General features: G+C 34.5%; 2 protein-coding genes across 8 annotated transcripts in view; one reads left to right on the top strand and one right to left on the bottom strand.

The window, feature by feature from the left end:
• Nucleotides 1-10597, top strand: part of LOC661284 (partitioning defective 3 homolog B) — a 55852-nt gene extending 45255 nt beyond the window's left edge. For 3 of the 6 annotated variants that reach the window (XM_008199535.3, XM_008199533.3, XM_008199532.3), the window contains 9 exons: nt 3506-3657; nt 3710-4029; nt 4099-4167; nt 4224-4309; nt 6904-7051; nt 7102-7697; nt 7742-7848; nt 8025-8108; nt 10131-10597. In XM_008199535.3, coding sequence (XP_008197757.1) covers nt 3506-3657; nt 3710-4029; nt 4099-4167; nt 4224-4309; nt 6904-7051; nt 7102-7697; nt 7742-7848; nt 8025-8108; nt 10131-10425 — 1857 coding nt within the window. In that variant the 3' untranslated portion in view covers nt 10426-10597. The remainder of the gene's footprint in view (nt 1-3505; nt 3658-3709; nt 4030-4098; nt 4168-4223; nt 4310-6903; nt 7052-7101; nt 7698-7741; nt 7849-8024; nt 8109-10130) is intronic. The other 3 variants (XM_008199534.3, XM_008199536.3, XM_008199537.3) reach the window with 3 other exon arrangements.
• The window catches only part of Madm (MLF1-adaptor molecule), a 36869-nt gene continuing 27309 nt past the window's right edge, over nt 10593-20152 (bottom strand). The window contains exons 5-10 of one of the 2 annotated variants that reach the window (XM_008199538.3): nt 19985-20068; nt 15691-15978; nt 15431-15590; nt 15196-15382; nt 15019-15138; nt 10593-12174 (exon numbers count right to left, since the gene is read on the bottom strand). In XM_008199538.3, coding sequence (XP_008197760.1) covers nt 11962-12174; nt 15019-15138; nt 15196-15382; nt 15431-15590; nt 15691-15978; nt 19985-20068 — 1052 coding nt within the window. In that variant the 3' untranslated portion in view covers nt 10593-11961. The remainder of the gene's footprint in view (nt 12175-15018; nt 15139-15195; nt 15383-15430; nt 15591-15690; nt 15979-19984; nt 20069-20152) is intronic. The other variant, XM_064355026.1, reaches the window with a different exon arrangement.

The following is a 20152-nucleotide window of genomic DNA, read 5'->3' as shown; positions in this document are numbered from 1 at the left end:
TTGTCGCTGAACTTTGTTAATTTGGGTTAGAAATGCAAATTGTAATTAATTGTAATTTTACATTTTCAAAAAGTAGAAAAATATAGATATATCATAAAAAAATTATATTTTTTTGCTGCAAACTACACAAAAAATATGTTTGTCGTTTTGTGAGACACTACCAAAGAATTTGCTTTCATATTCAAAAACCAAGAGTAATTTTAATGCTAGGAATTTACTGATTCGTAAAATCCGTTTAATTATAGGCAATACATAATAGCAAACTTTGAAAATCCAGAAAACCCCACAGCTTATCGCTTAGTAAGAAGGTACGGGTTCCTTTCTACCTGCTTACGCATAGATTATTTTTACATTTACAGTAATTTCTGGGAATTCCTCACAAACACATTGAAAATATGCACATTTCATAATGCCTATATTTATATATATCACTTTATATGCATTTTGCATATTTTCTGAGCTCTATTAATTGTTTTTGTTGAAAAAAATCTATACCTATTTTGGAGTAATTTAAGAAGTTAATTATAAATAAAACATTGGAAACACCAAATTTAAAAAACTTGTCCCTACGAGGAAGTCTTCTGGGATACAAATATTTTACGAACTTTTTAAAAACACTTTAAAAAATCATTTTAACTTCAGAATCAAATAAGTTGATGATGACGTTAAGCATTTAAAAAAACATTAGAAACGACTGTAAAGGTATTTTGTTGTGCCATTGAAAGTAACATATTAAAAATTATCAAAATTATTATTTTAATGCGAAAATCAAAATATAGGCGAAGCCGCGAAACTTTTCATAAATGCGTATCAACAAATGAACACAATTTATTGAATTAAACAAATACTGTTTTTTTTTTAAGTGGGGAACAAAATTTATACTAAAAAGGACTTCTCGACCAAAACCATTTTATTGACGAATCTCGTAGGTAATTATTATCAAAATGAAACACGTGGAGATTTTTTAGGATTTATGTTTTTTTAAGGATTAGGCATTATTATTGCTTTCAGAATCTAAGTCAAATGGTACTTATTGCATAAACAAAATGTTCTCAGTTTGAAATAATAAAATTTTATTAAATTGCCATGGGGGTAAGTTGTTAGGAGGACCTGTCTTGAAATGATGGAGCACAGGCCTGTTAAGGGCTCACTTGGACCACACATTTTAGATCAATTTTGTAACTTAACAAAATATTAAATTACCTGATATTATTATTATTATCATCATCATCATCATCATCACCATCACTTGTTTCTCTTACTCGTATATCAGGACTGTTGACTATATTAGAGCAATATTCTCACTAAAAATATGGTTCACTAGAATATCGTACACATTTCGATGACTTATTCTTACCATACCATAGCTTTTCCACCTATTTTTGTTGTTGAACGCTTATTGTTTTTCTGTACTGTACTGAAGGATATTTTTTTGCCAAAACTTCTTCTATGATTTTAAGATTTACTTGCCACTAATTAATGAAATTCTCTGCAACAGGGAAACAAAAAATGTACATTAAATTGCATAATGCAGAACGATGGTAAGTTAGTTTGGCTATTGTAACTATTTATAAATCCTTGATTTTGACAGGTCGGTAAGGTTGTTTTTTTTCTTCTCTAATTAAAAATTATTTTTTTTTATTCATATAAATAATTGCTTTTCCACTAAAAAATATAGATTATTACTCAAATAAAGCTCCACTATAAATTGTGTAAATCCAGAAGTACGAAATAATTTTATTTGATGCACATTATCCTTCTCCAACGCATGTTGTATTATGCGTTAAAAGAGTTAACTGAAGTGTTGTGTAGTAAAATCGCTTATACCTTCTCAGCACCAAATGGTTTTAAATTAATTTAAATCCAACCAATTAACTAATTAAGTGGAAAAAATGCATAAATCTTGAGCTCTGCACTCTTAACAGACTGAGAAAAACTGACGACTATAATTGTCATGAAAAACCTGAGAAAAAAATTAACTTTAAAATTTGCGCTTCGTCCCGTATTTTTCTATATTCATAACTTAACTATATTAAATATACAAATATATAACTATATTTAAATATAGTTTATGATGAAATTTTTGCATTATGTTGTGTCTTACTATTGAGAATTTAATGCTCTATCTACCTGTATTTTTTTGTTTGCTACGCGTTAACTGTTATATCACCAGTGTGAGGAAATTTTATGGGCGACGGTTAGTGCATAGGCGCGCGCTTGCAGTCAGATAAACCTTTAAATCGAAATGTTGTGGAACAGCTTGCATTGTAGATATAAGTTAGGAAAGAGTATTAAAAAATGTTTAGACAAAGAATTTTTTGTTTCAACCCTCGCGAAGGGGCTGAAAAGATGCTTTAGCTAAAAATTTGCAAACACCTAAAATTGGACACATTTTGCGTTTACATACTCACATCTTCCTTCTGGATAAAGCTAGAAACTCCATTTTTTTTTGCAAACAAATTTTCAATAAATGCAGATTTATACGTAGTTTAACAAGGTTGAGTTTTGATAAAGGGAAACCAAAAAAATTACATTTTCTTGTAACGTTGCATAATTGAAGTGAAATTTTCGAGATGCGAGAAAGTTTTTTAATTTAAAAGATAGACTCCCACATAATCGAGACGAAATAAAGCTAATACTTGAAATAAATTTTTGGTGCAAGAATCATTTCGTTATCTGTAAGACTCACCAAGTTATTGCAATTTAAAATTACTGCAAAATGCGCCTGAGGTGAAACCGAACCGTATTTCCCTCTGAAGCGTGTTCATCGCCTTTGATAACATTTCGAGAGCTAAAAATCGTAATTCGTAAATAATTAAAAAATAATTAATGTCACTTATCTATTAATATTATACCTTTACTTTTAACCGCCCTAACTCTCTGTTAATTTTAATAATATCTAAAAAGTCAAAAGAACATTTTTATCTCATGTACTTATTTAAAAAGCATAAAAATGACCCAGTAGAACTAAATTACGAAATTGTAATTCATTTCAAAGTATTCTTTGGTGTGACATTAATATTTTTTTAATTATTTATCATTTTTAGCCCTTGAAATGTTTTCAACCACACCACGTTTCAAAGGGAAATACGTTGCGATTTCACCTCGAGCACATTTTGTAGATAACTAAATAATCCTTCTTTAAAGTCCTTTTTAAAAAAATATGCAAATCGTAACGTTTCTGACGAATCAACCGGTAACATTAATTGTATAAACCCCTAGTAAACTACGCCAATGCACGCGCTATAACGGACCATTTCATCGATAAATATGAACATCGCGAGAGCGCTACGACGAGTCAGCTGATCGTTTGTGGCCTCATGGCCACCCCATAAAATTTCCTCACACTATATATCACCACAACAATTTTTTCAAATTAATCGCTCTGAAAACTTACGAATGACTTAATGAATCAAGAAGGTAAAGTTTTATTTGTACGTAGTTTCATATCCTAACCCTTAAATATCCGTATTTTTAACAAAAAATTAATAAAACAAAAAATTAGGCAACACACGACACTTGGAGCAACAGCATGTTGGCCTCCGCTAACAACTCCTACGGCAACATGACCAGCACCACCCTAAGTGTGGCCCCAGCTGAGCCAATCCTGATCGAGGACGAGTACGGATCGAGGGTCCTAACGCATCAAAACTCTCGGTTTGTGTTCTTGTTTCCCCCTTTGAGTCACTCGCTACGTTCGTGCTTGCAGAATCAACGTCCACATGACCAACAAGATGAACTTATCCAACGGCAGTATTCCCGAAAACCGCAACGAGCACGAACCCGACGGGAAAGCGACGGTTTCGGATAACAAAAGCACCGATTCCAACTCCCAAACCACCATTCAAGGCACAGACGCGACCTATGCCAGCCAATTATCCCTCGAGAATCCCCAAGGATTCTCCCGGGATGCGTTCGGGAGACAGAGCATGTCGGAGAAGCGGCACGCAACTCTGGACGCGAAAAACACCGATACTTACCAACGGACGAAGAAACTACGCGAAGAGAGAAAAAGTAAGGATGGTAACAGTAAGTTTAGTTGTGTGCTAACCAAAACCATTTGTGTTTGTGCTAATTGATTTTTCATTCATTCTGTAGCTAACTTAGTCAGAGTTGGGTCAGTGGAGTCTGTTATAAGTGTTAATCGGTCATCTGAACATCCTGAATGTAAGACTTGAGTCTTGTCGTTTGTGTGTGTGGGTTTTGATTGGTTGTTTTGGCAGATGCGGACAAGTTGGGCCAATTGGGACCTTCGTTAGGGATGAAGAAGTCGTCTAGTCTTGAGTCGCTACAAACGATGGTGCAAGAAGTAAGTCACTTTTATTTATATTGTTTTACTATCATTAAATTTGAATACCCAATTTTTTCTAAACTGAATGAAAGAATGGAAATGGGTCATTTTGGAACCTATCTTACTTGTAATATATTATATACAGCTGAACTTTTAAACCTAGCTAAAGGTACAAAGGTACAAACTTTTGCAGAAGACAGACATTTGCAAATGAATTTTGCTCCAAGTCATTCTCTTACTGCTGAAAATTCATAATCAAAGTCTTCCCTAAGGATTTTAAGATTTACTAATTATGTGTTATCTCACATCTGTTTTTAAAAAATGTTAATGTTGCTCTCGAACTTCTGTACTTTAAATTATAATATCTTAAATTTTAAACTTCGGAAAAAACTTTCAACCCTTGTGCTTTCGTTTATAAATTATGGACTCATTATTATGACAAACAACAAACATCTGTCGTCTGCAAAAAATTCAAAACAATTGCTACCGCTTTATTTTTGGTTTGAAGAAGCATGATTATCATGTATCAGAAAAAAATTAAAGACCTAGGTTGGTTAAAAATTGATAAGCTTTTTTCATGTCATTTGTCTGCATTTATTTTTCGCTTATTCTTAACATCGACATCTCTCTATCTGATCATTCACATATAACATAGTTTGAACTCAATTCGGAAATAAAATTAACTAGACGCCCTCTGGTGATGACTTTTGAACTATGTTGAAAACAGTAACGAAATTTTCGTAATTCCACATTTAACTGACATTTAACGAATTGTTTAACAATTTTGCGTCTATAGTGTTATATACTTATATTAGAGAGTATCACGTACTTTTGTACGTGGTGGTAAATACTAGTTTTGATCTTGGTCTGCGGTATAAAGTGTTAATTGTTGGAATTTGAAAGTGGATAAAAAGTGAAAAAAAATTAAAATTTGATTACAAAGTGTTATTAAACAGTTGTCTAATTGCAGACTGTAAATAATGGATCACAGTGAACACAAAGTTGGGCTCAAGAAACCAATAAATTAGTAAAGTGTGTGAATTTTAGGTTAGAATTTTCCACTGACAAACTCATGAAATACTTTGGTAAGTCTACAAAACTACAATTAAGATTAACAACTGCTGATTCATTTAAGCATAAATTGTTCCAAAATGTAGGCTTTTCAATGTCTTTGTAATAATTTTCCAATAAAGAAAGTGAACTAAACAGTCATTCCTTATTCGTGTTTTCCTCGTCATCACTAATTTGTCAACATTTGTTTCTTGCACCAAAGACACAATAGTCATTCCGCATAGGCAATGCAATAATTGGGAAGCCTCAAAATTCGTACAACGCTCAAAATATCCGAATAAACATTTTCCCGCTATTTATGGTTACTGTTTTCGACCTAGTTCAGTGGCGCCCCCAACGATAATTTTACTTCCGAATAATAAGAAACTAACTCCAAAAAATTGACAGATTATGACGTAAGTTTAGTTGAGACTTTTTGTAACGAGGCTATATTTTTGACGATATTTTCCGAACGGTTAGTCGTAGCGACTTGATTTTTGCAAATTTGTATTCCGCCGGTCATTTTACGTTAGAAACACTCAATCATAAAGAAATAATTTCCAAAAATTTACATATAATGATGTAAGCTTAGTTGAGACATTTTTGTAACGAAATCATATTTTTGACGATATCTTCCGAACGGTTAGTCGTGGCGATCTGGTTCTTGCAAATTTGGATTCCGCCGGTCATTCTACGTTAGGAACACTTAATTATAAAAAAATAATTCCAAAAAATTAACAGATGATGATGTAAGTTTAGTTGACATTTTTGTAACGAGACCATATTTTTGACGATATCTGCCGAACGGTTAGTCGTAGCGATCTGATTCTTGCAAATTTGGATTCCGCCGGTCATTCTACGTTAGAAACACTCAATCATAAAGAAATAATTCTAAAAAAATTTACGTTAGAGATACAACATATACATACATGGAAATTTTTTATTCTGGAGTCAGTGTTTACAATAAAGAGTAAAACTAAAAATTTGTTTTTAATAATTAAGTTTGCTCAACTGAATTGGCTGTTTGTTGATAATAAATGCAAAAGTTTTTTTCTGATCATTTTTTGCCTCTCATCTTAAAGAATTCTTTCTAATTTCTTACTTATTAAGAGACTGACAATGGTTTTTCTTTTAGTTTTTAAGTATTTTTTCATTTCAAGATTATTTATAAAGTTTATTTTAATTTTTTATATATTTTTTATTAATTTCATTTTTTTCTTCGAGGTTAAGTTGAATAACTTCAAGCTAGACTTCGCTTTCCCATCTGTTCTTATTGTTTAAATTTATTCAATAAAGGCCCTTTTTTATTATTTTTATTGTTACTATTATTCGTATTATTATTATTATTATTATTGTTATTATTATTAATTATGCATTAATATTCTCTATAGCTTGTTTATTGGTTTACCAACAATTTAGTAATTTTTATAGTTATAGAGGACCCCAATTGTGTTACCACATTTTTTGTGGCTGCGAGCGAGAGTTGAAGTTTTTTCTTTTAATTTTTTTGAGTTTAATTCAATCTTCAATTGTGATCCAACTCTGATTTGCATTTTTTTCAGATTCAGATGCAGGAAGAGGGCGACCCGGCTTACAGCTACAGGGGCCCTTCGGGCGCCCTTAAAGTGATACGAGGACGGGGCTGTGAGGAGAGCTTTAGGGCCGCTGTGGACAAACACATCGTCGACCCGAACCACCAATCGGAAATAAGTAATTCATATCAAATTACCCTTTTGTTTTTCTAATTGGTTGATTTTCAGGCGCAAAGAAACACTGGTTGCTCGACGGCCCAATGGAAGAGCGCGAAGTTGACGGTTTTAACAACGTGAGAGGGGCCCCACGTCAATCCTCCCTTAATGCGGCCCTTGACAGTAAACACAAGGCGGGAAAAAAGAAACCGAGTTTGTTGAAAGGCATCGGTTCAATGTTCCGGTTTGGAAAACACCGGAAAATGGAATTTGCCAACATTGATATACAACACTACCATCCGACCAATGAGTTTGACCCCAATGTTAATAACAATCAACAACAAGCGGAACAGAATTACCAACAGCAACAACAACAACATGAGAATTCTACCCAGGAACAACAACAACAACAACATCAACAGCAGCAGCAACAACGTGTGCAACAAATGATGCAACAGCAGAGAGAGCCGTTGTATCAGAGGCACGGTTTTGTGCACCGACATGCTGAACAGGTCCAAGTGATTCCGGAGAATTCGGTGGCGCCACCTATCAAGTACCGGAATCACGTCACCGTTGATCAGCAAGGGCAGAGGCGGAAAATTCACGACCATAGAGTAAGACACACTTACTACCAGTCGGATGAGAGAGAGCCGATCTATGGACAACAAGTATGTAACTCTGGAGAAAAAGCAAAAAATAATAATTTTTTTAGGGGAATTTCGGGGAGTACGGTGGCAGGCCTGGCAGCCGGTCGGGAATCACCGATTCGGTCCCTTTCACCCACTACGTCAACTACAACGAGCTGCAAAACCACCTAAGGTAAGCCCCCATCAAAATAAGTCAAAGGTTATGGAAATATTGGGCCCCTCTCAGTGTCTACGTTGTGCACATTTCATTTGTTACTAACTCTGATTTGTTGCATGACATAACGTTCTGTTTTTTATGTTATGATGTTTATGTGTTGTCATTGTCATAATTGTATTTTGTCCACGCAGCCGTAAAGATCCACTATCTGACAGTCAGATAGTTCAGATGCGTCTGCAAGTTCAACAGCAAAGGTTAAAGGTGGAGGAAGAAAGGTATGCACTTTTTCCCTTTACACACTCTTGAGCTTTGCGACTAATTTTTTAAATTGCATGCACGCTTGCCGGTGATTGTGTAACGTGACTCTTGTTCCAAAAAATTAACACTTGAATAACGTCTGAAAATGTGATGCATGCAACCTAGTCCTCGAGTTTTAAGGCCAAAGGGGACCTGTTTTTACCCAACAGATGGCGCCATGTCTGATCACAAAAACATTGTTTTTCTACATCCAACGTGTTTATTAGGGTAAAGTGCACAGTTATTGAACAGTTAAGCAAAATTCTCAACTGGAAAAATCATTACCGCCTTCAGAATAAAGATATAGATAATTGCGTAATTCCAAAGTAAAGATTGAAATGTGCAGAAAATGCGAATTATTATAGAATGTTACAACCTGCATTCAATTTTTTTCCTCAGCATTTTTATTTATTAAGTGGAAAAATTATAGTTATGGACCTGTCCCGAGATGCCTTGATTTGCATGACAAAAGTAGAAGTAAAATCAAAGTTTGTTTAATTTCCAACAAAGTTCCAAATCAAATCTAATGCTTAATTAATAATTCACGTCATATAAATCATCTCGATCACGATCACTCTTAGTCATTTTGTCCTTTATCAGTTTTTTTTTCTTCTTCGTTAGTTTTATCACTTTTTGCTTCTATTTCTTCCTCATCGACATATATTAACTTATCCAGCCAACATTCACTATTGTCATCCCTATAATAGGGATGCTGTAAGTCTTGATTTTCATCATCGATAATGTGTTCCTTGTGACATCTGGGAACACAACGGTTGTGAAAGAAGTGTTCATACTTCACAAATGTTAGGAATAACCTTCCTTGTATTTCTTTTAGGCAGATTGAGCAAATAATTTTTAATTATACAGATTTCTGTTGTTTAATTTCCTCTTTCGATGTCTTTTTCAATTCGTATCTTCTTTTGTTGGTCCTTTTTTTTTTCAGAAGTTTTTGGATGGGCTAAGTAATTGTGTATTCACAGCTGACTAGATTTTTCTTGCTGTGTAATATTAGTCTCTGTATTCTTTATTCTTTCATTCCGAAGTACTATGATTTTTGGGCTTACTTCACTTTCTAATATAATGCTATTTTCTTGATCATTTGGACACCCCTGTTTAATAACTTCATTCACAAAAAGAAAAACGAAAAAGGTAACTATGCTACCTTTCTGTTGTGCTTTCAGTAGGAGTTCAAAAATAAATTTTCCTAAAATGAAAATGCGCAAAATATAAATTTTATAGTTACTGGAGATTGACTGATTGCCGTCAGTGTAAAAAATTCAAATAAAATACATGAAATAGCAAGATACAAACTTACCTTCGGTCTTAGAATTGTTGAAGACTTCGAAAAAAAATAAGATACCAAATAATACAACAGTTCCTGTGACATAGTTCAGATTATCACTTGCGTATACAGGGTGAGTCAATAGTGGGTTATTTCTGACATGTCCTAAGATGCAACCAAAAATACTAATTGCACTTCCTACTTGGATACTTTGTTTGATTTTTCAAAACATTAATTAAATCAGTATTGTTGGTTGCATATTTAAAAAATTCAGAACTAACCGACTATTGACTCAGTCTATCGATGTTTTCTTTTTTTTAACAAACATTTTATTTCCACTGGTGGTACTACAATTTATTTATATGACATGTAGATCAAACTACGTCTTTTCAAAAAAAACAATAGAAGAAATAGTTTACGCTTCATATCCTACTAATATGAGTTCAATAGCTATCCACTGTCGAATGTGTTTAAACCATTTATCTTTTGATTACAAAAGAATAGCTTCAATTAAAAAGTATTGGAAAACTGTATTTAGTTGCAGTGTGAAACAGTCTCTTTAGATCACTCTGTATTTCCGCTTTTCTTACACTCGCGGCAAATACTGTAATAATTAAATAAATATTTGTCTTTTAGATTTTAAGTTTTGTCCTCTTTGGCCTTACACTTAAAAAAAGTGTTTGTAATTTTAAATTAGTGACGTCACATTTTTTATCAGTCGAAAGCAGCACCAGTACCACTCCCAGCGCCAGACCCGCACCGACAACCAGCTTCGTCCCGTGTCGAACTTCTACGAGTACGAGAGTATCCAGTCGATGCTTAACAACCGTCGGGGGAACCCCCCGGTGCCCCATAGTAACCCGCCTGTGATGTACCAAGACGTGAACTCCAATTCCCTCCCTCGGCAAGGCCAACCACCCGTTCAAGGCCGGCACCCGAACCGTAACCACAGAGGGCCTTTTGTGACCCACGTGACTATCGGCGATAGCCAACAGAACGGGACTAAAGTGTAAAGGTGTTGAAACTGTTTTTTGTGATTTGTATCATCAGTATTATGAAACTGTTTCAGCGCCGCGTCCATTTTATCTGTATATACGAGCTTTATTTTATATTGTAAATAATTTATGATATGTATAATAAGAAAGTGAATTTTATACAAACAAGAAATACAGTTACAAAATTGTCCGTATTGCATCTTTATTTAAATAAGGTATACAATAAAGAATGGTGATATTACAATACAAATAAACACAACTTAAATGAAATTATGTAATTGAGGGAGTGGCGAGCACTCGAGAGCCAGCGCTGAGGTGTTTGGCGGGAGCTTGAAATGCAAAGTCTCCGTAGCATTCAATATAGAATTTGATATACACTTGCTCAATGTGAGCAATAATAATGAACAACATGCAGAGGCATGACTAACCTAAATCATAAACAAGCTAATTCATGATGGCAATGCGAACCGATGGGTATGGGTAACAAATGAGAAATAAATAAGTATAAAAAATCATAGTCTATAATATCACTAACAGCGAAATACGTATGGATGTCCACAAATAAAAACTCTGCACGTGTGTTCGGTCTCTAGGGAAGAACAGTAATCTGAATGTGTTTCTCAAGAGGTTACGGTGAAGAAGCTGTGAGTGTGAACATTGGTTTAGTTAACGGAAAGACTGCTGCGGCTGTACTGGAATCGGATGGGCAAGCGAACCGACTATCAACCTACACAGGTTAGCCATCATCCAGAACTTTGAGCGAATTATCACACGGGACCTCTAACAGAAATAAATAATCCTTACTCTAATTTCCTCAATAAAAAATCCAATATCTACAATTTCATACACTTGTTAGAATTACCCTATTTACAATCCCTCCACTGACCCAACTCGCCATTCACGTCAGTCGCAAACAACAGAATTTAGGCCCGAAAAAATTCGTTGACGAAACAAAAGCTGACGTAAATGCTAGTTCCCAACGACACTAACCTTCCACATTGGTCCTGTCCTGCACGACTACCACTATTCACAATTTCTCCTTAATTAGTACATCATCAGTCTCAAGGGGCAAACAATAATGCATTTGCGACGAGTATTGACAGAAACGAAACGAAACGATTCAACAGATTCTTGCGACGCGGCCTAGGAGTTACAAAATTATCATAAACAGATCACATACAATATGAAATCTATGATTAAACAGTCCAGCGTTTATGTCATTGAAGCTCTGATCACAGATTAACACGTGGTCACATGACTAGTGTAATGTCCAGCATTTTACAGTCTTCTTCTTTCTAACTCTACCATGACGTAGACTAACCCAAATAAGGCATGAACCTAGCTCGGAAAAATGCAGGCGGCCTAGTAAGCTTATCTACGGTTTATCACGCATCTGGACGCCGATAACGACTGATCGGAATCCCGATTTTTATTATTAACTCCCTGCATTTTTTCCACGATAGTCTAGTTAGTCCAGACACTGTGTTTATGATAAATAACGTTTACTTTGACATCTTAGAAATACGAAAGTGCATTGGCAGTATCTATGTTTTACTAACTAGTGGAGTGCATGGGCACTTGAGTAGGTGTGGAATTGACCACCGCCGTCGCCGCCAACGGTAACGTTGCATTCACCAAGGCCGCCGCCGGTTGGGTAGGAGGGGGCAGATGCGATAAGGGCTGAAAAATTCGACTCGGACTACTACGGCCGGAACAACAGTCCTTTAACGTCTCTCCTATAAGGGTGGCAATCTTGTCTCGATCGTCCTGGAAAAAATTAAATTGATACAAAACCGAGCGAGTTTTTACGGTTTGATTAACACAATGCGATTTTACGAAGGGGTGGGTGGATGCGCTGATAAATGGACGAGATGAAACAGATTGTCAATTATGCATAAGCAGACGGTTTTTGATGAATAGCCAATATCCTCTATAAACTATTTATTCGATGCAATACATCATTTTTCGGACAGTAATGACATCAATTCATAATAATCTGGCGTTAATACGAATATATAATCAGCTTTCGGAACGCTAAACAAAAATATCCGGTATTAGGGTTGGCTCGCATTAAAAAAAAACACTAAATACAAAATAAATTAACACGTGTCCCCTTTTCTGAAAAAGGAGATAAACACTTATTCTCTCTCCAGTGCCGTAATTGCTTCCTTTATATGAAAATTTTTGCGTTTGATTGTTTAGTCTCTTATTGTATTATAACTTATAGCAACTTTTAACTTAAAAGTGTATTTTAAGCATTTTTTGATAAACCACGTCTAAAAAAATAACGATTCTTTTATTACTGTTATCAACAATGATCAAAATACTTCAATAAAAGATATTTTATTTTAGATCACATTTTGCGGATTATTGGTTGTTTTCGTTACATTTGTAGCTAGCAAAATATGTTTACCACATTTTTGACAAAAGCGAATTTAAAGACAGACATGTTTGAACTTATATTAGTAAAATTTTCGACCTAATTAGTGATTTGTTGGCTTATTTCTATGGGAAATAATTCCATTTTAGGCTGAAAAATGCAAACACGCCAAAAAAAGTGGCACTAATGGCATTTTCGAACGATTGTAGTGACTTTTGTCCCGTTTAGCTTTAGCAAACTGATTTTACTGTTTTACTGAATGTTTGAGGACGCAGTGACAACCAGAGTTGTTTTAATTTTTGAATATTATGAAAAAATTAATAAATTAAAGTTTCTCCAAATTGTTGATCTAAAAACTTTTTGACCTAACCCTGACTTTTGGATGCATTATTTAAATATTTTTTTCAATGCAAAGGTCTTAAGAGATGCCAATATGCCACTTTTGTAACTTATCTCATCTCACCATTTGTTGAAAAGTTTGAGTCAAGTTACGTTTTAAGGAAAACTTAAATTTTTATTTAAAAAAGCGGTCAAAACTAATGTAGTTATTTTAACGTCAGTTCAAAACGCGTTTGTGAGAACAATATAATGGGCCACTTAAGTGGTATCATTTTTCATAAAGAAGAGCACAAAAGAGAAATCAAACTGTGTGGAAAATTATGCATTAATAAAAGTGTCTGAATATTTCAATTTCAAACGAAAGAAATATTTAAACTTTTATCCTGCTAGCGATATTTTAAGTTAAATAAGGTGTTAAATAGCAAAATGGGGAAGTAAAATTACACTTCATATTTTGACCTACATTTTAAATAAAAAACGTGTGTATTTATAATTTTTTTTTCTTCTAAACAGCCATTACATTTCAATTTTTTTAGATTTTATTTTCAGTTTTTATGAACATTCTCAGCAGAAATAAATTTTTCTTTAAAGGAACTTAGTTCCAGTCGAACTGTACAACTGGAGCCACATTTGTACAATTTAAAATACGAGCAGGAAAAAGAAATACAAATTGATGACGGACGGGACACAAAAAAAACCTGTTAATTTAAAAAGCACTAATTCCAACAATTATTTTTGAAGTAAAAGGTGAAACCAAATAAGAAGGCAATGTGTACCGACTTCTAATTTATATTTATACTTTTTCCTTGCATATGACGGACGGGACAACAAAATCTTGTGCATGAAAATATCTCCAAAAAATGTATTCAAACAGGTTTTAAGTATAAATATATTAACAATATTAGAATTAGACTGAAAATTAAAAATTTTTGTTTTTGTTTCACGACGTAAGAAATTAGAGCGATATTTATGTTTGCAATAACGGACGGGACAGCGAAATTTACGTAGATAAAAAGTAATATTACGAATCAACTTATTTACCGATTTCTATTTTCTAACCTACCAGAAACTACAAAAACAATCTTCAAATACTATTCAACAGTTGTAGTACTTCTGTTGTCAACATTATTTTATGTTATCGCCTACAAAGTAATGTATGATTTATTTCAATTTAAATGATTATCTCCTTCTTTTATCGCAAAATACATTAAATAAAAACTGAATCGTGTATTTTGTTAAGAAACTTTACATACTAAAATTATTTTGAAAATTTCGGTGTCAGGTTGCATTATTCCTGGAATGGCTGTAGGGTGACGCAAGACATACCTCTTTAAATTTTCACCTTTTTTAAGTGGAAAATCTCACCAATTTCAGCTGCAATTTTCTAATAATTACGACATTTTTTTCAATATTTTTTTTATTTATATTTTTCGAAATTAAAACTGTAGTTCATTGATTTGTGTAAACACCATAAAAGGGGATCTTTAGAAAAAAAAATATTGTTTTACATTACGACTTGAAAATCTCAAATTTCTTTTTTTCCAATTTCTGATTCAACAAAAGCATAATAACAAGAGAACAAGCAGCAATAAAAATGAATTACGCCAGTTTTACAAGTCAACAAAACCATTATCTTATCTGTTATCAAAGAATAAATTGTTAAAAACGCTATTTAATTTTAATTTTGTAAAAGATAAAATCTGTGAAAACCTTTTAGTGTCGCAAATATGTACATACACCCACCACAAATTATGTCACGAGCCCTATAAACCGTATTCAAGCAGCAAATTCCTTGTTAGCATATTTAATCACATAATAACATCGTAAACGCGTTCAACCAAACAAATTTCGAGTTTTTTAAAATAAACAGTTAAACACAATTTGATACTTACTTCATTTATGAAACCATAATGTACCAACTCTTGAGCTAAAGCTTTCGGAGAATCCGTTTGCGTAATACAACTAGTCAAATGGCGATTCATTTTATCGTCCATACGGAGTACAATCGTCAACTATAACAGAAAAAAAATGACTAAAATTACCCATCAAACATCGCATTAGCAACGCACCAATAAATCACAGCTCTCTTCTTTGGGTTTGATGTCGCACATCATATTGACAATTTTCCTATTTTCTACATCCATCGGTTCCGGCGTGACGGACTTGACCGATTCCGCCATTTCCGGTGATATCGCCCTCGATCGGGCTGGAGGGGGTTGCTTAGCACCGAAGGCCGTTAAAGGATAAATGCCGTTTCTAAACTAAACAATTAGCCAAAATCACGCCAAAAATCCCGCAACTCACTTCACGTCCTCGACGAACTTCTCCAACTTCTCCGTCACGGGAACGTCGGACATTTTCATCTGAACCGGGGGTCCATTCTTGCGCCGGATCTCGGCCACGATCATATCAGGCCCGTACCACCTCTGCATCAACTCATCTGTTATCGTTTCAGATATGTTTGCTGCGAAAAAAATTACATAAGCAAGCGGCAAACGAAACTCCCTAGATGCCGCTCCCGACACCGGACGGTGGCGCCGTCCAGCGCCCGTCCCGATACTAACCAGATCTCTTGACCAAACAATGGGCCGCCAGGAGCTTAAGACTGTGCACTTCGAACAGGAGGGGGTGGAAGAGGAGCTCCTTGGCTGTCGGCCGGTCGTTGGGGCTCTTCTGGAGACACTTCTTGATGAAATCCTTCTGCTGCTCGTCCTCGAGCGAATCGATCGTTTTCTTGATGTTCTCCTCCGTTACTTTGTTGCCGGAGTCGCCGTTGCCCACGATTTCGAGAGCGGCCATTTCCAGCGCGCACATGCCGAACGAGTAGATGTCCATCGGGGGGCCCATTGTGCCTAAAACGCGCCCAAATCAGCCAAAGTCCCACAAAATGCCACAAAACACAACGGAATTTGTGTGACAGAAATAAAGAAGCGACTAGAGGAGATGAAACAGGAGAAAAACCCCAAATGTTAGTGGTACAACACCACTTTCTGGTTTTTTATCAATTATTTTAAGTTCAAGGCGGCGAGAATTATGTGCGACTTTCAAGGTCCCACAATCAATCAGAAATCCGTATATATTATATTTTAACAAGCATGGTACTGAGTCATACGCTCCATGGAAACTGATAGGATTTTTACAACCGCAACATTCAAATGGTGAGATCATGGCCTCCTTGATGTATGGAGACAACTTCGTTGTTCAGGCCTGGCGCATCGTTAAGTTCGGCTGATTCTCCACTGGCGCTGCATTTAGCGGACTGACGTTTATTTGACAAATACCATTTTTGAGGTTAAAGACTAATAAATTTGAAAGATGTAAGTGTGCATTCGTGAAATACGTTGAAAATGTGAGGATAATTCTAAAGTTATGCCCTGAATGAACGTTTGGATAGTGTAACTTTTGCAGGAAATCATTTTACGATCATTAGGATTTTTTATTTTCAGCTTCAGAAGATATACAAATTATTTTAAGGTGAATTGATTGTTCATCGTTTTAAGCATAACCTACGGCACTAGTACGCAGACACAGATGCAGAAAAAACGATGTTTCAAAGAACCTTCCATTTATTATGCATACTCTATGGTTTTACCAATGGTTAAGGTTGAATGCGTTACAAATCTGTGATTTTTAAGACATGGCTTAAGTTTTCTGAAAGGTATTTACAACCTTTTAACCAGCAGATATTTGCAATACATTGTTTAGGCAAATGAAACTATTTTGCACACACGTATTTTCAAAACCTGCTATTGTTAATTTAGCTTTAGTAAAATGTACAAAGAAAGTCGTTTTTTCAAATGAAATGGTTTAAAAAAGCTCGATCCAGCGTTCCTCTGCTGCGTTACTCCCTGCTGGAGTGTCTCTGGACCGTCCGTTCCAAAATCCCTGTCTGGACCTCTGCTTACTCTCACGCACTGCTCGTGGATCACCAAACTTCCGAAAAAACTCTACTACTTTATTAATTTTTTTGAGTTTTTGTATTTAGAATTTATCATTAACAATGTGGGCTCTTTTGCACCTTCTCTTCTGCTGATTGTACTTGTTAAATTCAATTTTTTTCGGATTTAACCTCACAAATGCTATGTGTCAGATAAACGTCAGTGCGCTAAATAGGGCGCCATCTACGGTTTCGAAAAAACCGCTGAAGCTTATCGATGCGCCAGGCCTGAACAACGAAGTTGTCTCCATACATCAAGGAGGCCATGGGTGAGATACACCAACACGTAATGAGAGTTGAAATTTTTTAGCCTTGGATTTATTTCAGAGCGACCTTTTCAAATGCACTGGATCTATTAATGTCTCACCCCTCAAGTTCGCATTTGCAATTTAAAAAAATCGAAAATAGCTTTGATACGGTGACGTTTGCAAATTTATTACGAACGGATTTTTTCCACCCTGAACCCTCGCAAATCTAATTAAATTTCTCGTATTTTTAATTAAGTTTTTTATCTTGGGCCAGTTGGCAATGACAATCAAAATCGGCTCTTTTTTCAAATTAAAAATAACCGACACCTGCCATCTATATTTCAAACGTCAAAATATATTGTGTTTAAAGTCTATTTGTTGACAATAAATTAAAATTTCGGGTCTTAAAAAAATGTGACTTTATTTAAGGCTTTTTTAACATTAAAAGGATTGCTATCAGAGAGCGCCTTAGGACGAAATTATTTATTATTGTTAACATTTTTTTTAAACATTCAATAAGGCATATTTGTGAATTTTTATCGCTTTGAGAATGGTAAAAAAACATTGTTTTATTGTCAATCCATTTTCAGAAAATCAAAAAATATGTACCGAAAAAAAAATCCAGTCTTGGAGTACGAACACCAAAATACTAGGATGCAACATGACGTACAAATAACACGTCCCTTTTCTCGTTAGTTCCACCAGCGTCACTAGATAGCGTTTTTGTTCCGTCTAAGTTTCAAGAATAATGAAATAAAAACGGTGAACATAAGACAAAAATAAAACTATGGCAAAAAATCTCAGTAACAGAAAACAATATGTAAAAAAATTAAAACTTTACCCTATTTGCTCCAAATTTTTTAAAAGGCTGGGACATGGTTGAAGATATAAAAAATGTGTGGAATATTAAATTTCCTTCAAAATAAACCACTTCCCTATTTTTAACCGTTTAGGTATAAATTACTTAAACAGTTCCCAGCCACTCAACAAGCGATAAAATGAAACGAATCCGTCGCTTGATCGGCTTTGAAGTCTAAACCGTTGAAGATAGGAATATGGTCTCACGGACTTGTTTTGTACGAAATTTAATTCTCTATAAAGATATTTATTACATCTTCCCTGTGTGTGAAAATTCTAATCGTTATTAGTTTTATCAACATTTTTCCAAACAATAGTGCGGCAGATTAAAAATGAGGGCGTTTCAAACGTTATGCCGCCTCGGTGTCAAGTCGTTTTAAAATAATTGAAATCCAACCAGTTCTCTAATTACTTGAAAAAATAATAATGCAGAAATAACGCACTTTACACTCGTAACAGACTGAGAAAAACTGAGTTATAAAATTGTCATGAGAAACATGAGACAAATATTATTTAAAATTAAAAATTTGCGCTTTCTTCCGAATTTTTCAAAAAAAAAATATTTTGTGTACTCATATTTAGATAGTTATTTTGTCAAAAAAAATATTTTAATTATTTTTGAGTTATTCGTTACAAAAAGTATTGTCCCCAACTTGTTTGTAAATCAATTTCCCACATTCGCACTTCATGCAGCACTCGATACGCTCGTGTAGCAAACAAAGTGCTCATATGGGAAATTGCACTTTTTAAACTCGTTAGGTAAATAATCATTCTACAACTTTGTTCTTTGTCTTCAACCGTATTTCCAGCGTTTGGATAAATATACATAAATATGAAGCAAATTCGTCGTTTGAGTGTCTTTGAACGACTTTGGGGCCTAAATGGTTAAAGATAGGGATATGGTCTCACGGACTCATTTGTTGGAAATTTAATTCTCTACAACTTTTTCCTTAACATTTTTCTTGCATCTGTAACCGTATTCGCAGCGTTTTGGAAAATATGGGGCAGAGTGCAATTGGTAAAAGTTTGTAATTTTTTTTAATATAGTTTACGATAAAATTTTATTTTTTGCATTATGTTTATGTCGTACTACTGAGTCTTTATTGCTCTATCTGTCTGTACTTTTTTTGTTTGCTTTGTGTTAATGAAACTACTGCGCTCTCTGGCGACATTAACGGAACTATCGAGGACCGGAACGTTTTATTTGTACGTCGTTTCATATCCTAACCTTTAGATATCCGTAGTTCTCCCTACCTTGGAGTTTTATTGTGAGAAATCATGTTAATTAACACATCATATCAGGCAATCAAAAAAATTAATAGTTATTGGTCGTTGCGTCCCAAAAACATCGTTCAGTGCGTCGGAACAACAAAAAAGAAATTCAATTCTAATATTTTGACTTCACACCGACTGAAAAATACAATAGGAGATAAAGTCTTGTACACATCATTTCCTCATATTACACAAAGAGCTTTTTATTTAATATCAATGTCAGACGCAGCGTCACCCAATTTGTTTGACTCATGTTTTTTTTATTACGAATATCTGACAGAAAATTCATTACTTTTTTCAGTTACAATTTGATAAATTAATAATTTGTCGAGTTTGTATTTCCCCCGTTCGATAATACGAAATTAAACATGAATAATGAACAATGAACGAGCGAGAGGGACAGAATCGTGAAATATGCAAAACAGAAACATAATAAATATGCAAACCATCACCACAAAATAAAGCAAAATTATACAAATATATATGTACAAGAAAAACGTAAAATTTCAAAAAACTAGTACTAGAGAAAAGCCGATTACTTACTAGGATGTTCTGGTGCAATGAAATGCATATTTTTGAAATCGTCCTGGCATGTTTTAACGTGATGGTTTATGGAATCAGGAGCCACTAGAGAAATGAAAGCGAAATTAGTAAAAAAAGTTTATAGCTCCAAGTGTGGCTGATAGTGGGCAGCCAACGGCGGACGAACCG

The sequence above is a fragment of the Tribolium castaneum genome, chromosome 2 (assembly GCF_031307605.1).
Source record: "Tribolium castaneum strain GA2 chromosome 2, icTriCast1.1, whole genome shotgun sequence".
Lineage (NCBI taxonomy): Eukaryota > Metazoa > Arthropoda > Insecta > Coleoptera > Tenebrionidae > Tribolium > Tribolium castaneum.
The sequence above is the reverse complement of the archived record's forward strand: the minus strand, read 5'-3'. Positions and strand labels throughout refer to the sequence as shown.